Source organism: Neolamprologus brichardi, chromosome 6, assembly GCF_056152115.1.
Source record: "Neolamprologus brichardi isolate AB-2024 chromosome 6, ASM5615211v1, whole genome shotgun sequence".
Lineage (NCBI taxonomy): Eukaryota > Metazoa > Chordata > Actinopteri > Cichliformes > Cichlidae > Neolamprologus > Neolamprologus brichardi.
In genome coordinates this window covers 33,699,565-33,712,565 of record NC_142109.1, presented here as the reverse complement: position 1 = coordinate 33,712,565, position 13,001 = coordinate 33,699,565, and the positions used below count along the sequence as shown (strand labels likewise).

At 43.4% G+C, this 13,001-nt stretch overlaps 1 protein-coding gene across 4 annotated transcripts in view; it reads right to left on the bottom strand.

Moving 5' to 3' along the window:
* Window positions 1-2,155: 2,155 nt before the first annotated feature.
* Window positions 2,156-13,001, bottom strand: part of rptor (regulatory associated protein of MTOR, complex 1) — a 229,137-nt gene continuing 218,291 nt past the window's right edge. For all 4 annotated transcript variants that reach the window (XM_087842157.1, XM_087842154.1, XM_087842155.1 and 1 more), the window contains 6 exons: window positions 9,868-9,974; window positions 8,099-8,226; window positions 6,828-6,914; window positions 6,630-6,746; window positions 6,387-6,516; window positions 2,156-4,595 (listed from right to left, as the gene is read on the bottom strand). In XM_087842157.1, the coding sequence (XP_087698283.1) occupies window positions 4,527-4,595; window positions 6,387-6,516; window positions 6,630-6,746; window positions 6,828-6,914; window positions 8,099-8,226; window positions 9,868-9,974 (638 nt within the window). In that variant the 3' untranslated portion in view covers window positions 2,156-4,526. The remainder of the gene's footprint in view (window positions 4,596-6,386; window positions 6,517-6,629; window positions 6,747-6,827; window positions 6,915-8,098; window positions 8,227-9,867; window positions 9,975-13,001) is intronic.

Sequence of the window (13,001 nt, the reverse complement as noted above, 5' to 3'; positions counted from 1 at the left end):
GGATTTGTCTTCATTTTCAGGGTTAAAAAATCATTACTATATTGAGTTAAAGTTATAGACAACACAGTGATGATAAAACACTATAAAGAACAAAAAGAAAAAGCAGCTGTGAAACAACCACAGGCCTCAAACCTACTTATCTGCAGTAACCTACCACATGCTTTTACTGCAGCAGTTCTCTGGTTAGTTGAAATGGGAACGGTCAGATTTCATGGTGCTTTTCTATCATCTAACTAAAGAAATGCAAACTTCTATGAGTATGTGCCTTTAAGAAAACCTGTTTTATATTGTTGGAACATTTTTCAGTTTGGAGCTGAACCTGCAGCTGGAAATATTCAGTCTTTTTAAACTATAAACAAGCACTTCACTAGAAATTAAAACAGAATGAAACTTTACAGGCACGCTCTAATCATTTTATTAATCATCATCCCACTAAAGACACAGCTGTTATTGTTACCAACACCACAAAACATGGTATTTTTAGACTTCTATCTGCACAATTAAATTATGCAGTACTGGGTCTAAATTCATTTACAAATAATTAATGAAACTTTGAATAAACAGACTACGAAACAAGAGAAAGAAGGGCGGGGTGTAAATGATTATTAAAAAAATTATCCTTATTTAATGTTATCCTGAATTATTTATTTAAAAATTCATTTTTTCTAAATAGAGTATGAAATTGGATTTTTATTAATTAATTAAAACATTTAATTTATGCCCAAGTTGACTGATCTTTTCATAGTTCCCTTTTTAATTTGAAAGTTTTATTCATGGGCTTATAATGCTCTGTATAATAAAATTATTTGGGATTTACTGCATTTATTTTTAAATACATCAAATTAATTAATGTTTGCTTTAATTGTAGAATTCATCTTTATAAAAACGTACACTTTGTGGTCCTAACAGATCATGCCAACACACTCAATCACACACGAACGACCAAACCTAGTAAAGTAGGACAGGACGATTAATCCAGTGTTATTCCAGCAGCTGTAGCATTTGGGTGATTTTGAATTCTCTGATTCAGCTGCTGAATTTGCTAAAAGCAGCTAACAGGATGTTGTGGGTAACAAGAGGTTAGCTGGGAGCCAAAAGTCCATCAGGGACTTTTCTTAAAGGATCTTGAGTGTCCATGGAGCTTTTTAAAGTTTCAAAGGTTCCTCCCATCACCCCAACCAGTCACAGCAGATGGCTCCTCCCTGATCCAGAGGATTCTTCCTGTTAAAAGGGAGTTTTTCGTTGCCACCGTCGCCAAAAGTCTTGCTAATAGGCGGTCACCTGATTGTTGGTGTTTTCTCTGTATGTTTGTTACAATTTTTTTTAACAATAAAAATTGAGCCAACTGTTGTTGTGATTTGGCACTATTTAAATACAATTGTATAGAAAAGAGAAAAAATTGATGGCAAGACCAACAGTTCACAGATGACTAAACATCCATCTCGGTGTGACGGATCTGATGAGCAAGATGTTTGGCCCATAGTGACAAAATAAAACGAACACCATGTTGTGTTCGATAAGACTTTAAATGAGACTGAACTCGTCAGTTAAATGTTTAATGAGGTCAAAAATAACACGTGCTAAGTGTCCCATTTTCTCACTTATATAATTATATAGATAATTATATAGGTCTATACAATTTACTATATAATTAGTCCTCTTTTTGAAACCAGAAGTGTCGCCTCCTGCTGGCCAGTAGAATGTATGCAAGTTGTTCGTTTTTGGTGCAACTTTATAGAAATGCAATTTTAAATCATCCCATTCAACCGGTTTATGGCTTTTTAGAAGTAAAATTTACACAAACTTTGAAACAAGCTCAGGTGTTGAACATAAGTTGAGACAAAAGTTGTTTAAATGAATGAAATCTCAGAAACTCCAAGAAAACTAACAAAGCCCACATTAACATGAAACCTTCATTCAAACCTTCCCCTCCCCTGATCCGGTTTTATTTTGGTTTCAGTTTGAACCACTAGGAGATCTCGTCGGCTTTGAGCGGTACATAGATCGTTTTCTTTCGTATTTGTTTGAGACAGCTGAACCGATGCAGCTTCGGGATATGAGACAATGCATGTGTGGTGCATTGAGGCTTCCACGTGGTGCCGGGACTTCCCAACAAACCTAAAACCAAATATAACTCTAATAAACTAAGCAGTGGAGTTTTAAGATCTCTCTTTAATTTAGAAAAGCAAAGCAGATGTTCATTTTTCCCCCATAAAGTTTTCTTTGACTTTACAAAATTAATATAAATTCACACGAAACTATTAAAATAAGACAACAGACGCGTGTTTGTGAACAATTATTTATAATTTAAAATTCATCCATAAAGGATATTCTCCTGTTTGTAGTGTGTTTCAGTAGAAACAGCTCAGCAACATCTGGAGGCTTCTTTGAAAACACATTGAAGAAACAGACAAAACCCAGTGTTGTATTTGGTTTATTTCACTGATTTCATCTCCTGCTTTATGAACCACAGTCAGCAAAGCAGTCTGAAGTCACAGACACAAACCTGATTGTTTCACTTTTCCTTTCCTACTAAAGACTTTTTGTCCAGCTCTAAAATCTTAAAACTCAAAGCAGGATACTCAGAGATGAATGTGAGTGTGAGCTGAGGGCGTGGACCAGCTCAGTGACCGTGTGAGGGTGGAGACTGACGTGGTGACCGGACTGCACGTTGTGTGGTATGTTTGGTGTTCCCAGTTCACTTTCAGTCTACAAATCCACTCCGTCTGTGGGGGAAAGCAAAAGCTCGGGAGGCGCGATGCAGATGGGAGGCGTGGCAGGAAAAGAGCGGGGGGAGCAGCCTTTGAATGCTAAAGCTCCCCCACCCGCCCCCCGAGGCCAAGGCGAACAAAGAAGAATTAAAAACATAGAAAAATACAAGAAAAGGACAAAAAAAAAGATTAAAAAGGCAAAGCTGCCTCAGAGGAGAGGCACGACGATGGTGATAATGCACAAAAAAAACAAAAAAAGCTTTAGGAAAGAGCACCACATTGACGTCAGTTTTCATGATCTCTTGCTTGTGACTGACCTCACCTGCCTATCATGCTGCAGGGGGGGAGGAGGGGGCTGACGGGGGCTCGTGAAATACCTGAGCGAAATCTAGGGGGCTGACTGAAACCTGATGCAGTGAGCAACAACAGGTGAGTCGGCGCTCTCTAAGCATGCGGCGCACTTTCGCTCCGTTACACATAATCAATCCAAAGACGTCTGCAATAAAAGCAAAATAAGAGCTCAAATGAAACCCTGCAGCAAAGAAAAAGGATCTGAGTGAAGACAAAGCTGCGCCTGATTGGTTTAAATTAACAAGAAGCTTTACTATAAAAATGAAAGCAGTTTTTTGAGGGCTTGTTTCACCCTCAGGTAAACCAATAAAACCGCCATCTTTACCGTGACAGCAGGTAAAGATGGCACAGCCGTACGATGAAGTCTAAAGGAAACTCGCTGTCGTGAATGGAAATGTGTGCGTTTGTATTGCTGTACTGTGGCAGCCGAACACCCCCTCCGAATGGAAGTGTGTTTTTCTGTGGGAAACAGGAAGAGCTTGAGGCTGGATCGATCATGAGCAGTCTTATTGCTTTGCAGAGGCAGGTAGGTAAGCTGCCGCGGTCTCCAGGTAGGACCAGGTACTTGGCTAGCTCTCCTCTCACTGTGCTAGATACAAGGGCATGCGTCATCCTAGTAACAAAGCAGGTTTAGCTAAAACAAACAAAACAAAAAAGCACACCCCTCTGAGCCACAGCGAAGGGGACTGCATGGAAAGGATGATTTTGTTTGGCACGCTGGGGCGAAGGAAGCGAGGAGGAGAACTGCAGAATGGGAGCAGGTGTCTTTTTGGGCGAGTCCAAGGCTATGAGAGCCCGCTGTGGGCAGGGCACATCTGTGCTGTAATTCCTTCTAACGCTCACCAAAACAAACTCGTCACGTCTGCCGGCTTGACGCTTTCAGGGAACAGTAATCACAATCCACCTTCCCGGGGTCCGTCTTTCCAAACATCTTGGCGGCAGGTGCTGCGAAGTCACGAAACTCCAGTTTATGCACACGCACCGGGGTTCGGTGGCGTGGCGAGTTCATGTTTCCTGCACCGGTTAATGTGTTTTAACAGTGTGTGCGTGCCGTCCTCTCTCGCCACATCTGGATTGGGTCAGAGTTTGTTCAGGTAGTGATGCTCGCTGCGTGGCGAGGAGAGGCCCCCGGTGATCGACAGGTACCACTTTTTTTTTTTCTTTTTTAAAATAGAACCTCTCTTCTTCTGTAGATGCTATTTAAATATACACACTCAGCACAGCCAAGTCTACAATCATTAGCTTCATAATAAGAATATGAATAAACGATGATAATATAATATATATATAGAGAGTCGTCTGTAGCATGAGTTTTCGTCAGCAGCCATCACTAGAACATTCAGGGTGGTAATTGCATATGTACACGAGAAACAAAAAAGAACGTCATTTACATCCCGGTGCTTGAGGCTCAGGGTCACAATTCATGTGTGTTGATGGGGAGGAGAGGTGATGGATGCTGGTGTGTTATCTGAGCCTCTTCTCTGCCGAGTAGATGGACATGTAGTAGTCGTTGCTGCCTACCGCCAAGTGAGGCTGCAGGGAGACGGAGAGAAAGACAGGGGAGGTTACTTGGTAACTTTTTAACTTAAATTTTAACTCGGTAACTTCTTTTAACCAGAAGTTGGTAACCAACCTAGGCTACGTTCACACTGCAGGCGAAAGCGCATCAAATCCGATTTTTTTGACCCTATGCGACCCATATCCGATCATGCCATGACAGTGTGAACGGCACAAATCCGATATTTTCAAATCCGATCTGGGTCACTTTCGTATGTGGTACTGAATCCGATACATATCCGATGTTTTAGAAAGCGACTGCTGTTTGATGGTCATGTCGCATTAAATCCGTCTTTTGCGTCACTGACACAAGACAGACGCCAATTATCAGCGCCGGAGAAGACATCGTGAACGCTTCCTGGCCATCCAGTGTAGATGTCGGACGATCTGATATTCTCGTGTTGGTGTTGTTCCCTCGTCATCATAAATAATGTTGTTCCAGGTTCAACATTGGAAGCGACCAATCACCTTCTGCTGACGTCATCTGCGACCTCGAAAAAAAACAAACGGCTTCAAAAAATCTACTTCACTTGCGAGAAGAGAAACCGCCTCTGTAAGGACACTTACCGTTAATGCTTACCGTTTATTAAAGGAAAGTATCCTGAAATGCAAAGAATTCAAGTTCCGGGATCGGCGGACAGAAGCGGTTTCTCTTGTCGCAAGTGAAGTAGATTTTTTGAAGGCGGTATTTTTCAAAGGCACAAAAGGGGGACGTCACAACAATGTGATTGGTCACTTGCAATGTTGAACCTGGAACATTTATTATGATGATGTGGGAACAACACCAACACGAGGATATCAGATCATCCGTAGATGTCAGTGAAACTGTTGGGAAGACAACGTTGGAGAAACGTGAACATTTTATTTGTACTGTATAATCTGCAGATTCTGACAGAAATCTGCAACTATCCTTTGAAGCAGCGCTCCTCTAAAACAGCAATAAGGATCATTATTAGGTTATTTACATTATTATGTAAATAACAAAATAACTTAAAGCAAAAATTGGGAAACGTAAAGTCCGAAGTCTTTATATTAAGGTCCATCAGTCAAACAATACTGTTTGCTCTGGGTCTAAACAGAGCGCGTTGTGTGTGACGTCTTCTTTTGCACATGCGGCCGCTTTGAGCGTTCACACTAGAGCGCGTTTGCTGTCGCATTTTATTTGTAGTGTGAACGAGCAGACAAAAAAATCGGATTTGATCAAAAAATCGGAATTGAGCATTAAGACCTGCAGAGTGAACGTAGCCTTAGAGAGCCAGTGTTGTCCAGTTTCGGACATTAGCATTCATTCATTCATGTTTCTGACTAACTGCGAGCCCAATAGTCTCCTCCCACCGCTCCAGAGAAGAATACCTGACTCTGTGTACAGCAGCTAACTTTGCCCGAGTGCTCTTTGATGTGGAGTTTTGTCACTAAAGGAGGTAACAACTGCGACTGGAGGCAAATTTAATGAGCTCTGAGTAAGAAAACCAAAGAAATGAGCTAAACAAGTGATATTTCTCTTTGGCTTCGATGTGACAAGGAACATCTTTCACAATTTGCATAATTGTTTGATATAAAATTGATGAGTGCAGTTTTAAAATGAAGACTGAATTGCAGATTAAATGCTGTGGCTAAGTACCTCTAAAGGAAAGCTCACTCGAACATTTCCACTTTGGGATGCATTGTTTTTTAAATTTCACTAAATTAGAGATATTCAGTTTTTTAATAACATTTATGTGTCAGGTACAGGTGTTATACAGATACACAGTTGAGCTCTAGTCTTACCCAGTGAGGATGGAAGGCTAAACAGCTGATGGCACCAATCCTTTGTCCCATGAAACCGTCATAGTACTTAATGTTGCTGATCACGTCGCCGTTTGCATTGTAGACCGCTATGAACTGGTTCATCGATCCACTGGAAGGTCGACAGTGAAACACAGAAGAGTCACACACGTGCATTTAGACATTTACTTGAGTAAAAGCATCTGATTCTCTGGGTTTGACCCGACGTCAAGCAAACCAACTCACCAGGCGAACAGGTTGGCCTGCGGGTGGATGTCTAGAGCCGTCAAGCCTTTCACCGTCTGCAGCACATTGATGGACTCCGGCATCCGTGGCTCAAAGAACCGCACATCTCCGTTAACACTGACGGGATAATCAGAGTCAGCGCAGGCAAGAAAACATTCAAGTTAGTGTCTGTGAGTCTGAGCAGGTGAAAGAGGATACCTGACGCTGATGATGTGCCCGTCTGTCTCCTTCTGTAGATGAGCTTTTACCACCCAGGCTCCGTGCTCCCTGTAGGTCATCACACGACTGCGGAGACACAACAAGCGTCAGTTAACTGCGCTACAAGTGACATCAAGTCAAAACAAACCATTTAAAAAATATGTCTTTTGGTACATTTAGTGGTATTTTCACCACCAACAGGGGAGCCTCTAGTGTGTGATCATCTATGGGTGCAGTGAGGCCGAAAATATCTGCAACTCACTGTGTTTTAAATCACTGACTCACTGCTTTGGGCTAACTGGGTGTGAAAAAGCCCTGAAGAATGAAATGATTGCAGCAGAAGCGAGAATAAAAACACGTCTATCACATGAAGGAGCTTTTCTTGATCCAGCAACACTTTAAACGCCGTTAGAGTCGTTTAATTTCTTTCTTTCCTTAATTAGAAGCAAATGAGGTAATGTGACTAAATGATCTGGTAGAAAAGCTCTCATCTGACTGCTGATTTAACTGGGTGGTGACTTTCTTCTTAGGTAACCAGTGTGGTATTCAAAAAAACTGAAGATAAATCCTGCCGCTCTACATGTAATGAGGATGACACACCACTGGGTGGCAGAGTGGCATCACGGTGGGAAAAAAACAGTCTTTCTGATTTCATTTTGTATGACCATCTTCTTGGAGCTGAGCGGCGCTCGAATTACCGAATAAGTAAAGAAACACTTTACAGTCGGAGCACAGATGTGCCAGAGCGAGCGCCTGATCTGTCTAACGCCGAATTTTAAGGACTCTTTTCTCCAAGCACTGAAAAAAGAAGCTTTTCTATACAAAATTTTCCTAAGACCGAGTCCAACCATCAGCTCTGGACTGATCAACATGGGGAGGCAACAGTTGCTGAAAGATGTAACTCCCAGCCTGAAGGGAAACTATTAAATTAGCTTCATTTAAAGATTTATGGGCCACTTCATGTTTTAACTGCCTTGTTTTCCCCCTCAGGGGCTGAAATTAAAATAATGTTTAACCAAGTTGGGGGCACGGGGTCCATTAAAGGATGAGGCAACCCCAAAGGGAGATTTATGGCACACTACATACAATAAATATAGATTAGAGAAGTGAATAATGCACGAGTCTGGAGTCGGAGTAAACGCCCACAGAAACTGCCATGTGTGTTCTTCGGTGAAATTAAATAACGTTGAGACAGTGAAATAAAACCGTGCTGAGAAATCATAAATTTGAAAGTGATTTAATGTGACGAGAAAGTGATGATGGGAGGCTACCATTCATTGGGGCCCATCCTCCGATCGAAGACCCGCACAGACCCGTCGCCCAGACCGGCAACGATCAGCGAACGCTGGGAGTCGCAGGAGAGGCTGGTCACACAGCTGTCCGCTCCTGTTGGGATGTCCTGGCGCACGAACACAAGAACACACACAAATCCTCTTGTTAAGGTCTGTAAAGGTAACGCTCATTTCACATTAAACCTCCTTTAAAATCATCAATCATGTGCTCTGTTGGCTCATTTGAAGCTGGGCCCAGCATCAATATGCAGCCATCGGCGAGACTGGGGCCATTTGTACTTGTATTAAGTCCATCCATCATGACAATGATTAGCACACCGAGGTCCATTAGATGTGTAAAAACAAGGAGAAAAGAAAGAAACCACACTAATGGCTCTGCCTCACACTTCCCAAACAGACAACAGCAGCAGCAGCAGAGAGCTCCGTGAACACATTAAGCTTTAATGTGAAACGCCTCAAAAACAGGGTTGTTTTCATGCTTTAGCACCAAGAAAGTAATCTGAGTTGTTCCTGATGAATATTACAGCTTAAATCTAAAATTCCACCATAATGCTTCCACGCAGCGACCTGAAAGCTAGACTCAAAATCCTGCTAAAGGATCATTTTGTATCGTCAACGAATCGCGAAAGGACCAAAGTGTGATTTTTGGATACACAGAAGATCTGATGTCAAGTGTTGACGTTTAGATTACAACAACTGCGCTCTGTAGAGGTCGCCACAGCCAATCATCTGCTTCCATCTCACCCTGTGCCTAACATCCAGCTCTGTCACACCAGCATGTCCTCCTTCACTACATCCCTGAACCTCCTCAGCTGTCTCCCTCTTTTCCTTTGATGTTTAGATTTATGACAAATGGTGATAAAAGTCTCGTTAAGATTGAAATTCTTTCTACTTTCCAGAGACACGAAGGCGATCAATAGCACAGAGGAATAAACTAAAACAGATGAAGGTCACGGCAATGATTTAGGAACTAGGAGGAGGGCAGAGAGTCACACTTGACTGACACAGACCAACAGATGCTCCATTTGCCCTCGGGTCACCCTTTTACCCGATTTTATAAAACTAATGCCGGGCTCACACTGTGCGATTTTTGGCCCCACCGTTTTGGCGATCGGCCCGATTTTGGCCTTCATCGTGCGTCGTGCATCGTGTAGTATACGTGGGGTAACGAGAAGCAATTAACACCTCACGACCAGCTCCCGATCATCAATCGCTTGGTCGCGAGGGTGTCACCGCAGTTTCTCACACTGCGCACGCGCAAACACAAATGTCAGCGAAAAAGACGGCGCAGCACGGCAGTGCAGCATGTGATCTGGACACAAGCGATGGAGGCACAACTTGTAGAACTTTGGAAAGCTCATCCGAGCCTTTTCGATGTGGCCTCACAAAATGATCACGACCACAACAACCGTGAAAATAGTTGGATGGACGTTGCTGCTCAATCACAGCTGCCTGATCATGTTTTTCATCAGCAATTTAGCAAAGTTGATGGTGGTGGTGCGTGTCTGTGTGAGTGAAAGACCAAGAGGGAGAGCGAGCGACAGAATTTCTGTTATAACCTTCATTTTATGGACGCACAGTGTGAGCATCGGGTCGTATAGTGTGAGACCTGCATCGTGACCTACGAACTTCTGACCCCTGCGAGTCAATCGTGCAGTTTGAGCAGGAGCTGAATCGCGCGACTGACAAAATCGCACAGTGCCCGGCATAATGAAGAGAAACACAAAGCAGTGAGGTGTGCCGAGTACCTGGACCTTCATTTCTCTGTCAGTGTCCCAGATCCTGATGACTCGGACGTCTCCAGACGTCATGAGGAACCCCGTCTCCTGCTCCCAGTCCACCACCATACCTGCTCCTACAAACACAGGACGACACAGCGACACTTACAACAAGCACAAACGGCACCGTGCGCTCGATACGAAGCACACACCAGGATTATTTATTGTTTTCAAAACAACAGAAGGTGGCTTTTAATCACAATTACACGAACAGCATAAGAATAATTTGCACACAATCTGCGAGCTGCAGTTTGAATTTGATGTTTTTTTAATTTCATTTAAAAAGGGACCTTTACAAACACTTATAAACACAGCTGCTAAACACACAGAACATGTGCTGATCCCAGTAATACACAGCCCACGCAATCTGTCGGCGCGTTCAGGAGGCTCACACTGACACATGTACCAAGTCAAACGAAAGATTAGTGCAGCAGGCTCCTGCACCAGTGCGTCACTAATAAATACAACAGGAAGGGACAATCAAAGAATGAGCAAAAAGCCCTGCTGTCTGCAGAGCGTAAAGGTGCAAAAGAAATGTTTTTGCAGTAAAACTCGGACCATTAAAACCAAGTCATTCCCGAGTGTGCGAAGGCGCGCTTCATGCAGACTGAAGCATTGTTTAGCATTTTGCATCCTCCCTGTCAGGACGACCACTGGGAGATGCAAACACTGACCCTGGAACTGCGCCTGTCAGCAGATTCCGGCTTTGATGAGTCAAATGGCACTCGAGCGAAAAAGTGAGGAAGGAAGAAGCTGAAGACAGCAGGACTCTTCGTATGCTGGCAGTCACAGCAGGAATCAAGTGAACAGTGCAGCACAAGCTGTGCTGGCTCAGGAATGTCTGCGGAGGGAAGCTAACTGCAGCCGACAGCGCGCGCCACGGTGAGCGGCTAGGGTGTGACCGTTTCAGCGACCTTCCTCCACACGGCCACGGGTCAACTGGTCAATTATGGTCTCTAGTTTTGACGCTATTTATTTGAACAGTTCAACAAGCTGAAACGCAAATAAATGCCTCCTCCTTTTCTTTACTGCTGTTTGTCAGTTTAAATCCTTTAACCCAAGTTTGAATGGGGCGACGGACTGGTGACATGACCAGAGTGTACCTGCTGGCAGCTGGGATAGGCTCCAGCGACTGAACTGAATCAGCGATTAAGAAAACAGATGTACGGGACTTAACGCAAATTTGTGCTAATACTCTAAAATTGTTTTTAGGAAAAACGGGAGGGCTCTCATGGAGGAAAATGATTTTCCGAAACTTTCCAGCAGGCTTAGTAAACATGAACTTTTAACCCTTCTATTTTTTGTTCATGTCAGTTTGTTTGCACCCCCATAAAACACGTTCACCAGCCATTTTACACCTGTTCAACTGCTCGTTAACATCAATCTCTAACCAGCCAATCACAAGGTAGCAGCTCAGCGCACTTAGACATGCAGGCACGGTGAAGATTATCTACTAAAATTCAAATGAACCATTAGAGCGGAAAAGAAAGGTGATTTAAATGATTTTGAATGTCATTGGATGGTTGCTGGTGCCAGATGGGCTGGTCTGAGTATTTCAGAAACTGCTGATGTGTTGGGATTTTCCAATAAAACCATCACCAGGGTTCACAGAATGGACACCCAGTGAGTGCTCGTTCTCTGGGTGAAAATACCAGACAGCTTGAAGCTGACAGGAAGTCTACAGTAACCATGTGCTGACCACGTCCATCGCTTTATGACTGCTTATTGCTTCCACAGTCACCAATAGAGGCATCATGGTGGCACAGTGGTTAGCACTGTTGCCTCACAGCATTAAGGTCCACCATCAGGGCGGTTCTTCCTGTGTGGAGTTTGCATGTTCTCCCCATCTTTGTACTCAAGCTTCCTCCCACAGTCCAAAGACATGCAGTTAGTGGGGATAGGTTAACTGGAAACTCTAAGTTGCTCATAGGTGTGAATGTGAGAGCAAATGGTCGTCTGCGTCTATGTGTTAGCGCTGCGACAGACTGGCGACCTGTCCAGGGTGTACCCTGCCTCTCGCCCCAAGACAGCTGGGATAGGCTCCAGCCCCCCTGTGACCCTGGAATAAGCAGCAGAGTGGATGGATGGAGTCACCAATAGAGCAACTTCATGATGTGGTGTAACAGGAGAGCAGGATGTGCATGATGCTGTCATGTCAACACAAGTCTCTAAAGAAAAGGCAAAACAGGGTCCAACGTGGTACAGTGAGACGTACCTAATAAAGTGGCTGATGAGTGTAGTTACAAGCCAACTTTGTGTGTATAGTCAGGGTTCAGCACCCCTCCAGGTCTAAGCTGACCCCCCTGCTGGCCCTAGGCACCAGATATCTTTATTTGACTAACGATCCCTCCCATTCGCTGCTCTTCACACTGCAGTCTGACCTGCCTTTGAGTAAAGCAGCAACACTAATATTTGCTTCTGGCAAGCAAAATTAATCCAGAACAACCACTGAAATATCTGCGTTCATAAAACGACAAACAAACAAAAGCCAGTACTTTCAAAGGTGTTCATTTAGCCATAATTCAAATGTAACAGCAAAGCCACTTAAATGCTACAAACTGTTTACTGTCAAGAATAAGACAGATAAATAATTAAGCAAATGCCTATTGAGACAAGTGCAGAATATTCATAATTTACTGAAATGATCCACTGAAGGCAGGAGTGTAATTTCAGCTTTATCGCTGCACACAGTAATTCTGCCTCTCTCGCTTTCTGTCGCAGGAAACCCGGACCAGTAATAACCTTTTTTTTTTGTGTTGGAGAAAATGAGCTTACATGCAGCGTTATCAGCCGATCAGCTGACCGCACAGTGAAAACAGAGAAGTTGCAGCTTCTGGCTTTAAACTATGAGTTAACATGCGTGATAGTGGCTGCACAGTTTGCTATAATAGCAAATGGTAGACAGATGAAAGTCACATGATTGTGAGAGTATTAACCTGAACAGACCTCTGACATCAATCGTCTGGACGACAGACTGGAAGCAAATCTTTTCTATCAAACGGCTCAGGATTAACACACGTAACAGGTTTTATGCATATTACATGTGCAAGACCTTCAAACTCTGTGCGATCTACTAAATTTATGTCTGGTCAGCTAAACTGCAG